General features: G+C 46.0%; 1 protein-coding gene across 1 annotated transcript in view; it reads right to left on the bottom strand.

The window, feature by feature from the left end:
* LOC140720313 (NACHT, LRR and PYD domains-containing protein 3-like) overlaps positions 1-20,634 on the bottom strand; it is a 343,837-nt gene extending 323,203 nt beyond the window's left edge. The window contains exons 1-4 of the mRNA XM_073035177.1: positions 20,326-20,634; positions 19,765-19,936; positions 19,601-19,666; positions 12,268-14,023 (exon numbers count right to left, since the gene is read on the bottom strand). Of these exons, the coding sequence (XP_072891278.1) occupies positions 12,268-14,023; positions 19,601-19,666; positions 19,765-19,936; positions 20,326-20,634 (2,303 nt within the window). The remainder of the gene's footprint in view (positions 1-12,267; positions 14,024-19,600; positions 19,667-19,764; positions 19,937-20,325) is intronic.
* Between the last annotated feature and the right edge of the window lie 409 nt (positions 20,635-21,043).

Genomic DNA, 21,043 nt, shown 5'->3' with positions numbered 1-21,043 from the left:
CCTCGGCACCAGAATCTGTGAGACCGACATAGTTCAGCCTGGAGATGAGAGAGAGTGAGGGTGAAGGACACGGAGAGACAGGAGACGGTACAAATCCCCAGTGTTTATCAGTAACACAATTACTGATCACATTAATGTTCAGCGTCAGACACCCAGTGACTGTAAACACAATCTCCCACAGTCTGGTACTTACCGCAGTTTCTGTATTTTACTCTCCGGGTTCCTCAGAGCCGCAGACACCAGTTTCACTCCTGAATCTCCCAGTTTATTACCACTCAGGTCCAGCTCCGTCAGTGATGGTTTTGTACTGAGAGCGGAGACGAGATCCTCGGCACCAGAATCTGTGAGACCGACATAGTTCAGCCTGGAGATGAGAGAGAGTGAGGGTGAAGGACACAGAGAGACAGGAGACGGTACAAATCCCCAGTGTTTATCAGTAACACAATTACTGATTTTTTTCTTCAGCACGACTGCGCAAGTCGGCCAGTGAGAACAGCGAGAAGAGTTGAAGACAGATTTACAGAGCGAGCGTCAGAGGAGCGGGAGACAGAGTAGGAAGGCTTTGGATCAACGGTGCTTCGGCGATAAAGGGTCGAGGCGAGATAGGTTATCTGTTGACAATACAGACAGAGAGTATGTGTGTGAGGCTGGTTTTCTGTGCTCGGTGTCAGATGTGGCAGATCCTGGAGACTCCCAGCCTCCTGGACGGCAACATCTGCACCCGGTGTGTCGAGCTGCAGCTCCTTAGGGACCGAGTTAGGGAACTGGAGATGCAGCTCGATGACCTTCGTCTGGTCAGGGAGAGCGAGGAGGTGATAGAGAGGAGTTACAGGCAGGTGGTCACACCGGGGCCACGGGAGACTGAAGAAGTGGGTCACAGTCAGGAGAGGGAAGGGCAAGAAGCAGGTACTAGAGAGTACCCCTGTGGCTGTACCCCTTGACAATAAATACTCCTGTTCGAGTACTGCCGGAGGGGGGTGGCCTATGGGTTGGGGAGCATCAGTGTCAGTGCCTCTGGCACAGAGTCTGGCCCTGTGGCTCAGGGGGGCAGGGAAAGGAAGAGGAAGGCAGCAGAGATATGGGACTATAGTCAGGGGGTCAGACAGATGATTCTGTGGTGGCAGGAAGGAAACTCGGATGGTAGTTTGCCTCATAGGTGCCAGGGTATGGGATGTTTCTGATCACTTCCAAGATATCCTGCAGTGGGAGGGAGAACAGCCAGAGGTTGTGGTACATCTTGGTACCAGTGACATAGGTAGGAAAAAGGAAGAGGTCATGAAAGTAGACTACAGGGAGTTAGCAAGGAAGTTGAGAAGCAGGACCTCAGAGGTAGTGATCTTGGAATTACTGCCTGTGCCACGCGACAGTGAGAATAAGATTAGGGTGAGGTGGAGGATAAACGCATTGACTGAGGGATTGGAGCAGGAGGCAGGGATTCAGATTTCTGGATCATTGGGACCTCTTTTGGGGCAGGAGTGACCTGTACAAAAAGGAGGGGTTGCAGTTGAATCCCAGGGGGACCAATATCCTGGCAGGAAGGTTTGCTAAGGCTACTGGGGAGAGTTTAAACTAGAATTGCTGGGGGGAGGGAACCAAATTGATGTGATGGAGGAGAGGGAGGTTGGCTCACAAATAGAGAGAATTTGGAGACAGTGTGAAAGGGAGGATACGCAGGTGATAGAGAAGGGAGGCACTCAGTCCGATGGTTTGAGATGTGTCTATTTTAATGCAAGGAGTATGATGAATAAAATGGATGAGCTTAGAGCGTGGATCAGCTCTCGGAGATATGATGTGGTGGCCATTACAGAGACTAGGATGGTGCAGGGGCAGGAATGGTTACTTCGAGTGCCAGGATTTAATTGTTTCAGAAAGGACAGGGAGGGAGGCAAAAGAGGTGGGGACGTGGCACTGTTGATCAGAGATAGTGTCACGGCTACAGAAAAGGAGGACGTCGTGGAGGGGTTGTATACGGCGTCTCTGTGGGTGGAAGTTAGGAACAGGAAGGGGTCAATAACTCTACTGGGTGTTTTTATATAGACCACCCAACAGTAACAGGGACATCGAGGAGCAGATATGGAGACAGATTCTGGAAAGGAGTTTTAATAACAGGATTGTTGAGGTGTGAGATTTTAATTTCCCAAATATTGATTGGTATCTCCCTAGAGTGAGGGGTTTAGATGGAGTGGAGTTTGTTAGGTGTGTTCAGGAAGGTTTTCTGACACAATATGTAGATAAGCCTACAAGAGGAGAGGTTGTACTTGATCTGCTATTGGGAAATGAACCTGGCCAGGTGTCAGGTCTCTCAGTGGGAGAGCATTTTGGAGATAGTGATCACAATTTTGTCTCTTTTACCACACCTTTAGAGAGGTATGGGTCAGTTAAGTTAGGGAAACCTTTAATTGGAGTAAGGGGAACTATGGGGCTATCAGGTTGGAACTTGTAAGCATGAATTGGAAACAGATGTTGTCAGAGAATAGTTCCGAAGCAATGTAGAAAATGTTCAAGGGATATTTACATGGGGTTCTGAGTAGGTACGTTCCAATGAGACATGGAAAGGATGGTAGGGGACAAGATCTGTGATGTACAAAGGCTGTTGTAAATCTAGTCAAGAAGAAAAGAAGAGCTTACAAAAGGTAGAAAAACGAGGTAGTGATATGAATCTGGAAGATTATAAGGCTAGCAGGAAGGAGCTTAAGAATGAAATCAGGAGAGCTGGAAGGGGCCATGAGAAGGCCTTGGCGGACAGGATTAAGGAAAACCCTAAAACATTCTGCAAGTATGTGAAGAGCAAGAGGATAAGACGTGACAGAATAGGACGAATCAAGTGTGACAATGGAAAAGTGCGTATTGAACCGGAGGAAATAGCGGAGATATTTAATGAACCATTTGCTTCAGTATTCATGACGGAAAAGGATCTTGGCAATTGTAGGGATGACTTGCAGTGGACTGAAAAGCTTGAGAATGTAGATATTAAGAAATATGTGGTGGAGCTTTTGGAAAGCATCAAGTTGGATAAGTCACCGCGACTGGAAAAGGTGTACACCAGGCGACTGTTGGAAGCGAGAGAAGAGATTGCTGAGCCTCTGGCGATGATCTTTGCATCATCAATGAGGACATGAGAGGTTCCGGAGGATTGGAGGGTTGCGAATCTCATTCACTTATTCAAGAAAGGGAGTAGGGTTAGCCCAGGAAATTATAGACCAGTGAGCCTTACTTCAGTGGTTGGTAAGTTGATGGAGAAGATCCTGAGAGGTAGGATTTATGAACATCTGGAGAGGCAAAATATGATTAGGAATAGTCAGCATGGCTTTGTCAAAGGCAGGTTGTGCCTTACGAGTCTGAATGATTTTGTTGAGGATGTGACTAAACACATTGATGAAGGAAGGAAGAAGATGCAGTGTATATTGATTTCAGCAAGGCATTTGATAAGGTACACCATGCAAGACTTATTGAGAAAGTAAGGAGGCATGGGATCCAAGGGGACATTGCTTTGTGGATCCAGAACTGGCTTGCCCACAGAAGGCAAAGAGTGGTTGTAGACGGGTCATATTCTGCATGGAGGCCGGTGACCAGTGGAGTGCCTCAGGGATCTGGTCTGGGACCCCAAGTCTTTGTGATTTTTATAAATGACCTGGATGAGGAAGTGGAGGGTAGGGTTAGTAAATATGATGATGACACAAAGCTTGGGTTTGTTGTGGATAGTGTGGAGGGCTGTCAGAGTTTACAATGGGACATTGATAGGATGCAAAACTGGGCTGAGAAGTGGCAGATGGAGTTCAACCCAAATAAGTGTGAAGTGGTTTACTTTGGTAGGTCAAATATGATGGCAGAATATAGTATTAATGGTAAGACTCTTAGCAGTGTGGAGGATCAGAGGGATCTTGGGGTCCGAGTACATAGGACACTCAAAGATGCTATGCAGGTTGACTCTGTAGTTAAAAGGGTGTTCAGTGTATTGGCCTTCATCAGTCGTGGGATTGAGTTTAAGAATCGAGAGGTAATGTTTAACAGTTGAGAGATTATGAGGGGGGATAGATCGAGTTGATGTGGATAGACTTTTTCCATTGAGAGTAGGGGAGATTCAAACAAAAGGACATGATTTGAGAGTTCAGGGGCAAAAGTTTAAGGGTAACACGAGGGGGAATTTCTTTACTCAGAGAGTGGTAGCTGTGTGGAGCGAGCTTCCAGTAGAAGTGGTAGAGGCAGGTTCGGTATTGTCATTTAAAGTAAAATTGGATAGGTATATGGACAGGAAAGGAAAGGAGGATTATGGGCTGAGTGCTGGTCAGTGGGACTAGGTGAGAGTAAGCGTTCGGCACAGACTAGAAGGGCCGAGATGGCCTGTTTCCGTGCTGTAATTGTTATATGGTTATATGTTGCAGCTATACAGGACCCTGGTCAGACCCTACTTGGAATACTGTGCTCAATTCTGGTCGCCTCACTATAGGAAGGATGTGGAAATCATAGAAAGGGTGCAGAGGAGATTTACAAGGATGTTGCCTGGATTGTGGTGCATGCCTTATGAGAATAGGTTGAGTGAACTCGGCCTTTTCTCTTGGAGTGACGGAGGATGAGAGGTGATTTGGTAGAGATGTACATGATAATGAGAGGCATTGATCATGTAGATAGTCAGAGGCTTTTCCCCAGGGCTGAACTGGCTAACATGAGAGGGCATAGTTTTAAGGTGCTTGGAAGTAGGTACAGAGGAGAGGTCAGGGGTAAGTTTTTTTACACAGAGAGTGGTGAGTGCGTGGAATGGGCTGCTGGCGGCGGTGGTGGAGGCGGAAACGATCGGATCTTTAAACTCCAGGAAGGCTACATGGAGCTTAGAAACATGGAGGGCTATGGGTAAAACCGAGGTAATTCTAAAGTAGAAACATGTTCGGCACAGCGTTGTGGGCCGAAGGGCCTGTATTGTGCTGTAGGTTTTCTATGTTTGTTTCTACTGATCACATTAATTTTCAGTGTCAGACATGCAGTGACTATAAACACAATCTCCCTCAGTCTGGTACTTACCACAGTTTCTGTATTTTACACTCTGGGTTCCTCAGAGCTGCAGACACCAGTTTCACTCCTGAATCTCCCAGGTCATTCCCCCCAAGTCTAAACACAAACAGACATTGATGAATAAAGTGATTCAAACCGTGGGTCTGGGGGAATTTCTCTCACTTGGATATTTCAGGAAACATTAATCCCTTCAGTAAATCACTGATTGGAGTTCCCATCACAGTCAATGTCCCTCACTGACCAGCTCCAGCATATTCACCAAATGTCGGTAATTTAGTCTGTCGGTGTGACCCTGTAAACTCCACATATTCTCTCTCATTTCCAGATGGCTAAACAAAATGTTCCACACAGAAATGCAGGAATGTCAATGGGACACAGTGAAATAGACCCACCCGAGCTAAAGGGATGGGGAAGGGAGATCCCACAGGAGGAAGTGTAATGGGGAAGAGAGATCCCACAGGAGGAAGGGTAATGGGGAATAGAGATCCCACAGGAGGAAGGGGGATGGGGAAGTGAGATCCTACAGGAGGAAGGGGGATGGGGAAGAGAGATCCCACAGGAGGAGGGGGGATGGGGAAGTGAGATCCCACAGGAGGAAAGGGGACGGGGAAGAGAGATCCCACAGGAGGAAGGGGGACAGGGAAGGGACATCCCACAACAGGAAGGGGGATGGGGAAGGGAGATCCCACAGGTGGATTGCTCCCCGTGCTATGTGCTAGTGGGGCTAGAAATAGGAAGATAATTCAGCTAAATACGTGGCTGAGGGGATGGTGCATGAGGGTGGGGTTCATGTTTCTGGACAATTGGGCTTTCTTCCAGGAGAGGTGTGACCAGTTCGAATTGGACAGTTTGCACCTGAACTGGAGGGGACTAACATCCTTGCCGGTAGGTTAGGCAAGTTCTGCTCAGGGGGTTTTAAACCAGATTGTAAGCAGAGGGTGCAGTGTGTTAGAGCTGGTAGTGATGTGGAGGAGGATATGGGTCATGTGAGGACTGCTTGTATAGACAGATATCAAAGGTTTGTACGTGATAGAGATGTTCTCAGGTACATCTATTTCCATACGAGGAGTATTGTAGGTAAGGCAGATGAGTTTAGGTCGTGGATTGGCACATGATGATATCGACATCATTGCTATTAGTAAGACTTGGTTGCAGGAGGGGCAGGACTAATAACTATATAAACATATAACAATTACAGCACGGAATCAGGCCATTTCGGCCCTTCTAGACCGTGCCGAATGCTTACACTCACCTAGTCCCACTGACCCGTACTCAGCCCATAACCCTCCATTCCTTTCCTGTCCATATACCTATCCAATTTTACTTTAAATGACAATACCGAACCTGCCTCTACCACTTCTACTGGAAGCTCGTTCCACACAGCGACCACTCTCTGAGTAAAGAAATTACCCGTCATATTACCCTTAAACGTTTGCCCCCTAACTCTCAACTGATGTCCTCTTGTTTGAATCTCCCCTATTCTCAATGGAAAAACCCTATCCACGTCAACTCTATCTATCCCCCTCATAAGTTTAAATACCTCTATCGTCCCCCCTGAACCTTCTATGCTCCAAAGAATAAAGACCTAACTTGTTCAATCTTTCTGTGTAACTTAGGTGCTGAAACCCAGGTAACATTCTAGTAAATCTTCTCTGTACTCTCTCTATTTTATTGACATCTTTCCTATAATTCGGTGACCAGAACTGTACACAATACTCCAAATTTGGCCTTACCAATGCCTTGTACAATTTTAACATTACATCCCAACTCCTATACTCAATGCTCTGATTTATAAAGGCCAACATACCAAAAGCTTTCTTCACCACCCTATCCACATGAGATTCCACCTTCAGGGAACTATGCACCATTATTCCTAGATCACCCTGTTCTACTGCATTCTTCAATGCCCTACAATTTACCATGTATGTCCTATTTGGATTATTCCTACTAAAATGCAGTACCTCACACTTATCAGCATTAAACTCCATCTGCCATCGTTCAGCCCACTCCTCTAACTGTTCTAAATCTCTCTGCAAACTTTTAAAACCTACTTCATTATCCACAACGCCACCTACCTTAGTATCATCTGCATACTTACCAATCCAATTTACCACCCCATCATCCAGATCATTAATGTATATGACAAACAACATTAGACCCAGTACAGATCCCTGAGGCCCACCACTAGTCACCAGCCTCCAACCTGACAGTTATCCACCACTACTCTCTGGCATCTCTCATCCAGACACTGTTGAATCCATTTTACTGCTTCAGTATTAATACCTAACGATCAAATCTTCCTAATTAACCTTCTGTGCGGAACCTTGTCAAGGGCCTTAATGAAGTCCATATAGACAACATCCGCTGCTTCACCCTCGTCAACTTTACTTGTAACCTCTTCAAAAAATTCAATAAGGTATGTCAAACATGACCTTTCACGCACAAATCCATGATGACTGTTCCTAATCAGACCCTGTCTATCCAGATAATTATATATACCATCTCTAAGAATACCTTCCATTAATTTACCCAGCACTGACGTCAAACTGACAGGCCTATAACTGCTAGGTTTGCTCTTAGAACCCTTTTTAAACAATGGAACCACATGAGCAATACGCCAATCCTTTGGCACCATCTCCGTTTCTAATAACATTTGAAATATTTCTGTCAGAGCCCCTGCTATTTCTACACTAACGTCCCTCATGGTCCTAGGGAATATCCTGTCAGGATCCGGAGATTTATCCACTTTTATATTCCTTAAAAGCGCCAGCTTCATGTTCCAGCGTTCCGTTGTTTCAGACGTGATAGGGGTGAAGGATGAAAGGGGAAGGAATGGCATTACTAGTCAGGGAGAATTTCACAGCTGTGCGTAGACGGGACAGCCCGGAGGGCTTGTCTACAGATGCCATATGGGTGGAGAGTGAGGAACGGGGAAAATGTGAGCACACGAATAGGGTTGTATTATAGACCACCCAATAGTCAGAGAGAATTGGAGGAGCAAATCTGTAGAGAGTTAGCAGACCGATGTAAGAAACAGAAAGTTGTAATCGTAGAGGATTTTAAATTTCCACATATTGATGGGGACGCCCACTCTGAGAAAGGGTTAGATGGCGTGGAGTTTGTCAAATGTGTTCAGGAAAGTTTTCTAAATCAATATATTGAGGTACCAATGAGAGAGGGTGCAGTACCTGATCTCCTATTAGGGAACCTGACAGGTCAGGTGACAGAAGTATGTGTAAGCAAACATTTTGGGTCCAGTGACCATAATGTCATTGGTTTCAAGATAATTATGGATAAGGATAGGACTCATCCACCAGTTAAGGTTCTGAATTGGAGAAGGGCCAATTTTGTGGAAATGAGAGAGGATCTGGGAAAAGTGGATTGGGTTAAGTTTTCTGGCAAGGATGTGTTCAGTAAGTGGAAGGCCTTCAAGGGTGAAATTTTGAGAGTGCAGAGTTTGCATGTTCCTACCAGGATTAAAGTCAAAGTTAACAGGTATAGGGAACCTTGGTTTTCAAGGGATATTGGCGATCTGGTTAAGTAGGTGTTTAGCAGGAATGGGCAACAAGGAACAATTGAGGTACTTGAAGAGTATAGAAAATGTAAGCGAATACTAAAGAAGGAAATCAGGAAGGCAAAAAGAAGACATGAGGTTGTGTTGGCAGATAATGTGAAGGTAAACCAGAAGGGTTCCTACAAGTATATTGAGAGTAAAAGGATAGTAAAGGACAAAATTGGTCCTCTAGAAGATCAGAGTGGTCGTCTATGTGTGGAGCCTCACGAGATGGGGGAGATCTTAAACAGGTTTTTTGCATCAGTGTTTACACAGGAAACTGGCATAGCGGATATGGAATTAAGGCAAACAAACAGTAGTGTCATGGAACATATAGAGATTAAAGAGGAGGAGCTGCTTGCTGCCTTACAGTGAGTAAAGGTCGATAAATCCCCCGGGCCTGACATGATATTTTCTCGGACCTTGTGAGAGACTAATGTAGAAATTGCAGGGGCCCTGGCAAAAATATTTTAAATGTCCTCAGCCACGGGTGCGGTGCCGGAGGATTGGAGGGTAGTTCATGTTGTTCCGTTGTTTGAAAAAGGCTCCAAAAGTACACCAGGTAATTACAGGCCAGTGAGCCTGGCATCAGTAGTAGGTAAATTATCAGAAGGTGTTCTGAGAGATCGGATATACAAGGATTTGGACAGCCAAGGGCTGATTAAAGATAGTCAGCATGGCTTTGTGTGTGGTAGATCGTGTTTAATAAATCTTGTAGTGTTTTTCAAGGAGGATACCAAGAATGCATATGAAGAAAAGGCTGTGGATGTTGTCTACATTGACTTTTGTAAGGCCTTTGACAAGGTCCCACATAAGTGGTTAGTTCTAAAGGTTCAGACACTCGGTACCCATGGAGAGGTTGTAAACTGGATTCGAATTGGCTGTGTGAGAAAAGACAGAGAGTGGTAGTGGATGATTGCTTCTCAGACTGGAGGCCTGTGACTAGTGGTGTGTCTCAGGGATCTGTGCTGGGACCATTGTTGTTTGTTGTCTGTACCAATGATCGAGATGATAATGTGATAAATTGGATCAGCAGGTTTGTGGATGATACTAAGATTGGAGGCGTTGTGGACAGCGAGGAAGGCTTTCAAAGCTTGCAGAGGGATCTGGACCAACTGGAAGAATGGGCCAGAAAATGGCAGATGGAATTTAATGCAGACAAGTGTGAGGTGTTCCATTTTGGAAGGACAAATCAAGGTACGACAAACACGATAATCGGTAGGGCACTGAAGAGTGCGGAGGAACAGAGGGATCTGGGGGTTCAGATACATAATTCCCTGAAAGTGGCGTCACAGGTAAACAGGGTTGTAAAGAAGGCTTTTGGCACCCTGGCATTCATAAATCAAAGAACTGAGTATAGGAGTTGGAATATTATGGTGAGGTTGTATAATACATTAATGAGGTCAAATATGGAGTATTGTGTGCAGTTCTGATCAGGTAAATATAGGAAGGATATCAGTAAGTTTGAAAAACTGCAGAGAAGATTTACTAGGATGTTGCTGGCTCTTCAGGAGTTGAGGTACAAGGACAGATTGAACAGGTTAGGACTTTATTCCTTGGAGGATAGAAGAATGAGGGGAGATTTGATAGAGGTTTACAAAATTATGAGGGTATAGACAGGGTAAATGTGAATAGGCTCTTTCCACATAGATTAGGAGAGATAAATATGAGAAGACATGGCTTCAGCGTGAAAGGGGAAGGGTTTAGGGAGAGCATTAGGAGGAACTTCTTCACTCAGAGAGTGGTGAGTGTGTGGAACGAGCTGTCATCTGATGTGGAAAATGTGGACTCACTCTTCAGCTTTAAGAATAAATTGGATAGATACATGGATGGGAGAGGACTGGAGGGTTATGGACTGGGTGCAGGTAAGTGGGACTAGGGGAATAAAGTTTTGGTACAGACTAGAAGGACTGAATGGCTTGTTTTCTGTGCTGTAGTGTTCTATGATTTTATGATTCTATGGGGATGAGAGATCCCACAGGAGGAAGGGGGATGGGGGGAGAGAGATCCCACAGGAGGAAGGGGGATGGGAGAGAGAAATCCCACAAGAGGAAGGGGGATGGGGAAGAGAGATCCCACAGGAGGAAGGGGGATGGGGAAGAGAGATCCCACAGGAGGAAGGGGGATGGGGAGGAGAGAACCCACAGGAGGAAGGGGGATGGGGAAGAGAGATCCCACAGGAGGAAGGGGGATGGGGAGGAGAGAACCCACAGGAGGAAGGGGGATGGGAGAGAGAAATCCCACAAGAGGAAGGGGGATGGGGAAGAGAGATACCACAGGAGGAACGGGGATGGGGAGGAGAGATCCCACAGGAGGAAGGGGGATGGGAGAGAGAAATCCCACAAGAGGAAGGGGGATGGGGAAGAGAGATCCCACAGGAGGAAGGGGGATGGGGAAGAGAGATCCCACAGGAGGAACGGGGATGGGGAGGAGAGTTCCCACAGGAGGAAGGGGGATGGGAGAGAGAAATCCCACAAGAGGAAGGGGGATGGGGAAGAGAGATCCCACAGGAGGAAGGGGGATGGGGAAGAGAGATCCCACAGGAGGAAGGGGGATGGGGAAGAGAGATCCCACAGGAGGAAGGGGGATGGGGAGGAGAGAACCCACAGGAGGAAGGGATCCCACAGGAAGAAGGGGGATGGGGAAGAGAGATCCCACAGCAGGATGTGGGATTGGGAAGATAAATCTCACAGGAGGAAGGGGGTTGGGGAAGAGAATTTCCACAGGATAATGGGGCATGCCAAACAGAGATCCGACAGGAAGAAGTCGATGGGGGAGAGAAATCCCACAGGAGGAAAGGGTATGGGGAAGAGAGTTCCAACAGCAGGAAGGGATGGGGAAGAGAAATCCATAGAAGGAAGGGGGATGGGGAAGAGAGATCTCACAGGAGGAAGAGGGATGGGGAGGAGAGATCCCACAGTAGGAAGGGGGATGGGGAAGAGAAATCCCACAGGATGAAAGGGGGATGGGGAGGAGAGATCTCACAGGAAGGGGGGGGGGTTGTATGGAAAAGACATCCCACAGGAAGATGAGGAAAGAGTAATGGAGAGCCTACAGGAGGAATGGGGATGGGGGCGAGATTCTAAAGAATGGAAGAGGGACTGGGATGACAGGTCCCACAGGAGGATTCCAAGGGTAAACGATAATCCTACAAGACAAGAGGATGCAGATATTTTTTGTACGTGTGTGTTGGGTCTGAACAGAGGCCCAGAGGAGATGCGCCCTCGCTCTTTGCGTATCTGGAAGTGAGCAAAGTCACACACGGGGAAGGGCAGGGGTGGACAATCTCACAATGGTATTTCTTTCCTTCTCACTGGGACAGTCTGCTGACGGTCTCTTGTCCCTCACCGGGAAGGGGGTGTAAATCTCTGACCCACCTGCTGCAGTCAGTGTCGGTCTGGATGTCAGTAACAGTGAGAAGGAACATTGTCAATGGACGTGTCACAGGCAGCGAGAAACACGGCCATTCCTGTGATTTACTACCATTAAACCAATGGCCGTTGTTCACTGATCTGATGAAGTCTCCAACATCCCTTCACAAGGAACCACAGAACCCTCCTGTCCTTGGAGAATTACTGACTGACCCATTGGGCATTTGTCGCAATTCCTCACAATCTGATTTACTACAAATTTACCAAAATTCCTTTACGTTGAAACAACACGATGAGACAGTTTCACAGTTCAGAGTGAGAGATAAACTAGGTTACCTCAACTCCTGGCACTTGTGCAGCCTGGGTCCCAGCCGCTGGATTCCTTCACACTGAATGTGACAGTTCCCCAGGTCGAGGCGTTTTATTGTATCACAGAGTCCGATGACATGAGACAGGACCGCGCAGTCAATCGGGGTCAGTGTCATTTCACTGAATGAAAGTGTTTTCACAGATCCCAGTACGGCCTGAGCCAGTCCGCGATTCTGAGACTCAAACAGGTAGTGCAATGCGTTCAGGAGGCTCCTTTTACCAGCTTTACTCCATGTGTTTCCACTCTGGCGTTTAACCTCCTCCTTCACCCAGTCAATCACCCGGCAGGTTGTTTGATGAGGAAATGGGCCCAGAAACTCCTCCAGGCCCCGAGCTGTCATTGGGGAGGAGAGACCAGCAACAAAACGGAGAAATACCTCAAATCGCCCATCTGTCGTGCTGTGGACTTCTGTAAGGAATTTCAGGATATCCCCGGAATGTGGATTCAGGAATTGTGCGACTGCAGCTACAAACTCTTGGATGGTGAGGTGTGGGAATGTGTACACCACGCTCTGGGCAGAATCCTCTCTCTCCAAAAGCTCCATCAGGAACCCGGACAGGAACTGCGAAGGCCGCAAATTGTAGTTGATCAAATCTCCATCTGTAAACACAATCTTCTTCACGGACACTCCTCTGAAGGCCATCTGACCAACCCTGAGTAACACATCACGGGGGTTCTCAATCTCACGGCCGTGGTTTTTCAGGATGTTGTAAATATAGTAGGAGTACAGTTGGGTGATGGTCTTGGGAACTCGCAGTGGGTCCCTGACTCTTTGTGTGAAGAAGGGGCCCAGTGCCAGTGCGAGGATCCAGCAGTAGGAGGGGTTGTAGCTCATGGTGTACAGGATCTCGTTCTCCTTCACGTGTTTGAAAACAGCTTCCGCCACTGTCTGATCTTCAAAATGTCTGATGAAATATTCCTTCCGTTCCTCACCAACAAATCCCAGGATTTCAGCCCAGACACTGATCTCTGCCTTTTCCAATAAATGTAACGCAGTGGGGCGGGTGGTCACCAGCACTGAACTCTCTGGGAGCAGCTTGTGCTGGATTAAACTGTACACAATGTCAGACACGTTGCACTTGAATTCAGGATCTGTGCATGTGTACTGTAATTCTGTGTCTCTCCGACCATCAACAAAGTTGATTTTGTCCTTGAATTCATCCAATCCGTCGAATATGAACAGCAGTCCCTCTGTGTGTTTCCAGACCTCTCCCAGGATATTCCCAAAGTAGGGATAATGATGCAAAATCAGTTCTTTCAGGTTTATTCTGCAGTTAATGGTGTTTAAATCCCGGAATTTGAAACTGAAGACAAACTGGAATTGTTGGTATATCTTCCCCGTGGCCCAGTCATAAACAATCTTTTGTACCATTGTTGTTTTCCCAATACCTGGGACTCCAGCCACTGCGGCGGACATCCCAGATTTGTTTCTAAAGACAGATCTTTTCAATTTTTGAACAAAGCTCTTCTTGAATAACTGATCAGTCCGGATTTTTTCCAGCTTACCACGGAGATCTTTTTCTCTCCACTCCTCGTGGTCTCTGCCTCTTGCCAGCAGCTCATGTTCCACCAGTGTCCGATCTCGAACAGTAGAAATGACCGTGAGCTCAGCGTATCGATTAACCAGCTGGAAAACCTTCACCTTCTCCCTCATCAGGATCGTGTTCACTCTCAGTTTTTCAGTCTGTGTCCGCAGAGTCTCCATGTGTTTCCTTCGAACATCTTATGACGGACAGAAATAGGTTGTCAGTGCCTGATCTGATGAACATGGAGCTCACAACATATTTTATTTAATAAAAAAACTACTCGTTAAAAACACTGTTTGTGTGAAATCGGGTGATCAGAGATTACAGTGTCTGAAAATGAACGATTCTGATCAGATTCAGATTCGCTGTTAAAGGCTCCACTCTCCCCTCTGTTGGTAGTTTGCAGATTCCCCGGTGTTCCAGCGAGCACCAAGTGCACACGTGATTCTGGAGAGGAGAGTGTTGTGTGGAGCGGGTGGTTTCACTGCTTTCACTGCTCAGCTTCTGCTCAACTGTGCAACCCTGCAGAGGGTAACGGTGGGGGAGGGGGAATTTACTTGCTCTAATGACTTTTACTTTTCTGACAATGGACCCCATGTTCTTGACACTCCTTTAGGATGAAGCTGTCAGTACTGAGCCACAGAAAAGGAACATAATTTCAGTTTCCTTTTCCAGGCTGAGCCAGTCACGATGTAACACACCCCGCACTGGTCTACAGTCTCGTATTCTCTGAGGAGCTGGTCCATGAACTCAGGCAATTCCCCGATGATACGCGGAAGAGCAGGAAGCTGAAGAGGAAGGCAGTGGGAATAGGGAACTCTAAAGTCAGGAGGGCAGGTAGGCGATTCTGTGGACACCAATGGTACTTTGCCTCTCAGGTGCCATTGTCCGAAATGTTTCTGGTCGGGTCCACAATATCCTGAGAAGGGAGGTTGAGCAGCCAGAAGTCGTGACAAACATTCGTAACAACGACATAGGAAAAGCAAAGGGAGGAGGTCTGGAAAACTGAACACAGGGATTAGGAAAAAAGCTGAGGAACAGGACCTCAAAAGTAGTGATCTCAGGATTGCTGCCTGTGCCACCCGACAGTGGCAATAGGAATAGAATGAGGTGGCAGAGAAATGTGTGGCAGAGCATTTGGAGCAGGGGGCAGGAATTCAGATTTCTGGATAATTGGGACCACTTCCGGGGCAGGTAGGACCTGTTGGCACAAAAGGCACGGGTTGCACGTGAATCCGATGAGGACCAATATTCTTACGGGCAGATTTACTGGAGCTGTTGGGAGTGTTTTAACCTAAAATGGCCGGGGGACTGGAACTAGGACGATAAAGCTGTGGATAAACCAGCAGGTTTACAAGTAGATGATGGGTTTAACATGAATGTAAGGAAGGACAAGCCAATGACTGGGTTCAAATACAGACAGAGCAAACTGTTAAATTGTACCACATCCACAACATTCAAAAGGGCAGAGATGCAGGACTAAACTCATTGCACTTAAATGCACGCAACATTCAGAATAAGGTGGACGAACTTTTGGCACAATTAGAGATTGGTCGGTATGACGTCGTGGGCATCACCATGTCGTGGTTGAAAGAAGACCATAGCTGGGAGCTTAACGTTAAAAGATTTATGTCTTATCGAAAGGACAGGCAGGAAGGCATAGTCGGTGGTGGTGTGGCTGTGTTCGTTCAAGATGGAATCACATCTTGATAAAGAAGTTACATGGGGTTAGAGAATGTTGAATCTTTGTGGGTGGAGAAAAGAAACTACAGGGGTTAAAAAAAGCTTTATGGGAATCTTATATTGGCCTGCAAATAGTAGCGAAGGTGTGGGGTTGAGATTGCAAAGGGAGCTGGGAAAGGCGTGTCATCAAGGTGATGACATAATTCAATATGCACGGGGAATTCGAAAATCCAACAAACTAGTCTTTTTGAAACTACTCAGGAAAATTCTGTCTTTGATTGGGTGTTATGTAATAGCTCGGATCTTATAAGGGAGCTTAATGTAAAAGAGCCCTCAACTGGTAGTGATCATAATATGAGTGAATTCATACTGCAGTTTGAGAGGGAGAAGCATAACTTATGGTATCAGTATCACTTTGGAATAAAGTGAATTACAGAGGCACGAGAGGGAAGCTTTCCCAGGTAGATTGGAGAAGCATAACTTATGGTATCAGTATCGCTTTGGAATAAAGTGAATTACAGAGGCACGAGAGGGAAGCTTTCCCAGGTAGATTGGAGAAGGATACCAGTGGAGATGACGGCAGAGCAGAGATGGCTGAAGCTTCTGGGAATAGGTCACAAGTTGCAGGATAGGTATGGCCCACGGAGGAAGAAGTTCTCAAGTGTCACGTGCAGGCAAGCATGGTTGACAAAGGAAGTTAAGGACTGCATAAAAGCCAAGGAAAGGGCATGCAAGATAACAAAAGTGAGGGGAAGTTGGATGAATAGAAAACTTTTAAAATCCAACAAAAGGCAACTAAAAAAGCGATAAGATGGGAAAAGATTAAATATGGGGGCAGAAAAGCCAATAATATAAAGCAGGATAATAAACACTTTTTTCAGTTATATGAAGAGTAAAAGGGAGATGAGAGTTTATACTGGAACACTGTAAAATGATGTTGGTGAGATAGTAATGGTGGACAAACAAATGGCAGTATAACTTAATGTATACTTTGCATATATCCTCTCTGTGAAAGACGCTAGCAACATGCAGTGGTCTGCGAGTGACAGGCAGTAAGAGTGAGTGCCATTGCTATTTCAAAAGAAAAAAGTTCTCAAGGTGCAAAGTCACCTGGGTCAGATGGACTACACCTTAGAGTCCTGAGAGAGGTTGCTGAAGAGATGACGGATGGATTGGTCATGATGTTTGAAGAATCACTTGATTCGGGCATGGTCCCAGAAGACTGGAAGATTGCAATTAGTCTTTAAGAAGGGAGGATGGCAAAAGAAGGAAAATTATAGGCCAGTTAGCCAAACCTCAGCGACTGGGAAAGAGTTGGAGTCTCTTACTGAGGTTGAGGTTTCGAGGTTCTTTGAGACTAATGACAAAATAAGTTAGCAATGGTTCTGTTAGATTTCACGGTGGAAGTAAGAAGCAGGCTGGACTAAGGAGAGTCAGTGGTTGCCATTTACTTGGATTTTCAGAAAGCATTTGATAAGCTGCCGCACACGAACCTGCTAAACCAGATAAAAATCTATGACGTCACAGGAAAGATACTGGCCCGTGTAGCGGTGTGGGATTGAGATTGCAAAGGGAGCTGGGAAAGGCGTGTCATCAACATGATGACATATTTCAATTTGCACGGGGAATTAGAAAATCAAACAAACTAGTTTTATTTGAGACTACTCAGGAAAATTCTGTCTTTGATTGGGTGTTATGTAATTGCTCGGATCTTATAAGGGAGCTTAATGTAAAAGAGCCCTCAACTGGTAGTGATCATAATATGAGTGAATTCATACTGCAGTTTGAGAGGGAGAAGCATAACTTATGGTATCAGTATCGCTATGGAATAAAGTGAATTACAGTGGCACGAGAGGAAAGCTTTCCCAGGTAGATTGGAGAAGGATAACTTATCGTATCAGTATCGCTTTGGAATAAAGTGAATTACAGAGGCACGAGAGGGAAGCTTTCCCAGGTAGATTGGAGAAGCATAACTTATGGTATCAGTATCGCTTTGGAATAAAGTGAATTACAGAGGCACGAGAGGGAAGCTTTCCCAGGTAGATTGGAGAAGCATAACTTATGGTATCAGTATCGCTTTGGAATAAAGTGAATTACAGAGGCATGGGAGGGAAGCTTTCCCAGGTAGATTGGAGAAGGATACCAGTGGAGATGACGGCAGAGCAGAGATGGCTGAAGCTTCTGGGAATAGGTCACAAGTTGCAGAATAGATACGGCCCACGGAGGAAGAAGTTCTCAAGTGTCACGTGTCGGCAAACATGGTTGACAAAGGAAGTTAAGGATTGCATAAAAGCCGAGGAAAGGCCATGCAAGATAACAAAAGTGAGGGAAAGTTGGATGAATAGAAAACTTTTAAAATCCAACAAAAGGCAACTAAAAAAGCGATAAGAAGGGAAAAGATGAAATGTGAGGGCAGAAAAGCCAATAATATAAAACAGGATAATAAACACTTTTTTCAGTTATATGAAGAGTAAAAGGGGGGTGAGAGTTGATACTGGAACACTGGGAAATGATGTTGGTGTGATAGTAATAGTGGACAAACAAATGTCAGAATAACTTAATGTGTACTTTGCATATATCTTCACTATGGAAGATGCTCAGCATGCAGTGGTCTGCGAGTGACAGGCAGTAGGAGTGAGTGCCATTGCTATCACAAAAGAAAAAAGTTCCCGGCATACTGAAAGCCCTTAAGGTGCAAAGTCACCTGGGCCAGATGGGCTACATCCCAGAGATCCGAGACAGGTTGCTGAAGAGATGACGGATGGATTGTTCATGATCTTTGAAGAAACACTTGATTCGGGCATGGTCCCGGAGGACTGGAAAATTGCTATTGTCGCTCTAGTCTTTAAAAGGGGGAAAGGCAAAAGAAGGAAAATTATAGTCCAGATAGCTAAAACTCGGCGATTGAAAAGAATTGGAGTCTTTAATTAAGGTTGAGGTTTCGAGGTACTTGAGACTAATGAGAAAATAAGTCAGCAATGGTTCTGTTAGATTTCACGGTGGAAGTAAGAAGCAGGCTGGACAAAGGAGAGTCAGTGGATGCCATTTACTTGGATTTTCAGAAAGCATTTGATGAGGTGCCGCACACGAACCTGATTAACCAGATAAAAATATATGACGTCACAGGAAAGATACTGGCACGTGGAGCGGAATTGCTGACAGGCAGCAGACAGCGAGTGGGAATAAAAGGGGCCTTTTTCTGATTGGCTGCCAGTGACTGGTGTGCTCCTCAGGGATCAGTATTGGGACCGCAGCTTTTCAGATTGTTTGTCAATGATTTAGATGATGGAATAAATGTATTTGTGGCAAAGTTTGCGGATGATACAAAGATAGGTGGAGAGGTAGGTACAGCGATTGCAACAGGACAGAGGCCGACGGGAATGTCTGTTTATCAAACTCATAGAGGCCTCCGGGTACAGATCCCGAGACCGGAAAAGTGCCGGGTGTTGTGACAAATGCAAATTGCTTCCTGTCCTCCAGACACAGCAACAAAAACCTGTCTCCCAGACTCTGACAGTCTCTAAGCAGGCCTCTAAAGAGATGTATTCAGACTCTCAGTGTGAAATAACAACAAAAACCTGTCTCCCAGACTCTGACCATCTCTAAAGAGGCCTCTTAAGACACGTATTCAGACTCTCAGTGTGAAATAACAACAAAAACCTGTCTCCCAGACTCTGACAGTCTCTAAACAGGCCTCTAAAGAGACGTATTCAGACTCTCAGAGTGAAATAACAACAAAAACCTGTCTCCCAGACTCTGACAGTCTCTAAACAGGCCTCTAAAGAGACGTATTCAGACTCTCAGAGTGAAATAACAACAAAAACCTGTCTCCCAGACTCTGACAGTCTCTAAACAGGCCTCTAAAGAGATGTATTCAGACTCTCAGTGTAAAATAACAACAAAAACCTGTCTCCCAGACTCTGACCATCTCTAAACAGGCCTCTAAAGACACGTATCCAGACTCTCAGAGTGAAATAACAACAAAAACCTGTCTCCCAGACTCTGACAGTCTCGAAACAGGCCTCTAAAGAGATGTATTCAGACTCTCAGAGTCAAATAAAGACTTTAAGGTTTCCGTTCCATCGCTTACCTTCCAGATGCGGGGGCACTTCAGATAAACCCCGCTCGGTGTCCATGTAGGCGAATTGGCCGTCACCTGTTGAAACAGATTAACCTGCATGAAGTCTGTTCTGTGTAATACTGTAAATTCATCAGCATTTACATCTGTAACACACAGTGTATTGTTCACCGTACCTCGTTCCCGTATTTCATTCAATATTCTGCTCAGCTTCGGTAAATGGTGATGTAGTTTCACAAAGGATTCCCACATCACCCTGCGGGCCCCAGAGCCCTTCTCCATCACCAGGTCCAGGAGGAGTTTGGAAGCGCCCGCTCGGTTTCCCTTCTCTGCGAGCTCAGTCACGCTCTGTAATGAACAATGGGGAATATATTGAGGAACGGAGGGATGGGTTCAAATCTACCCTGAACATGGACTGACCCGGCACATTCTGCTCGTCACAGATCACTGACAGCAATTGTTCGTAGCAGGAAAAAGAATTTAAAAGAAGTTAGCGTGGCCAGTGATGACTTTCTGAACGCCACAGATTACGGGGTACTTATCCACTTGGCAAGGTTTAAAAGGAGCAGACATAGTGTGAGTGAGCCAGAGATAGGTAGGTTATTGAGGCTTTGTGTTAGAGAGGGTTCAGTGAGGAGAGGCGGAGGCTTGGGTAGATCTTGGGTAATATTTCCCTTCTCTGTTTCACTGTTAGAACAGTGGGAATGCCAGGCAGCATAGTGGGATGCTCTTCCTACAGGGTGCGGCAAGTCAGGGAGACCTCCAGTGTCCCTGACAACTGCACCTTCGGGAATTTCATCCAGCTGCAGCTTCTCACAGACCGTGCTGAGGAATTGGAGCTGGAGCTGGATAAACCCGGGATCACTCGGGAGACTGAGAGGTTGACTGACAGACTGTACAGGGAGGGAGCTATACCCAAGGCGCAGAACACAGGACACTGGGTGACTGTCAGGAGGGGGAAGGGAACAGGCAGCCACTACAGGAAACTCCTTGTAACAGGTATACGGCTTTCTGTTTCGGGGTATGGCCTCGCACAGGAAAGACATGGTGATTATGCCTCTGGCTCTGAGTTTGGCTTTGTGACTCAGAAGGGATGAGAATTGCTGATCTGCACTGACAGGGGGAATTCAATGGTCAGGAGAACAGACTGGAGATTCTATTTATGAGAACAGGATTTTTGGATGGTGTCTTGCCAAGGTCAGTGATATCTCGTATCGACTCTGAAACTTCCTTAAGGGCAGGATGAGCAGGTCTTGGTCCACGTTGGTACCAATGACACGAGTAGGAAGTGTGATGAGATCCTGCAAAGTGATACAGATCCGAAATTTCTTGAAAGTGTTATCGAAGGTAGATGGCGTTGTAAAGCTTTTCGGACATGGGGCTTCATAAATCAAAATATTGAATACAGAAGTTGGAATATTATGTTGAAGTTGATGTTGCAGAGGCTAATTTGAA

The sequence above is a fragment of the Hemitrygon akajei genome, unplaced genomic scaffold, assembly GCF_048418815.1.
Source record: "Hemitrygon akajei unplaced genomic scaffold, sHemAka1.3 Scf000041, whole genome shotgun sequence".
NCBI classification, from domain to species: Eukaryota; Metazoa; Chordata; class Chondrichthyes; order Myliobatiformes; family Dasyatidae; genus Hemitrygon; species Hemitrygon akajei.
This window is presented reverse-complemented; position numbering and strand designations above follow the sequence as displayed.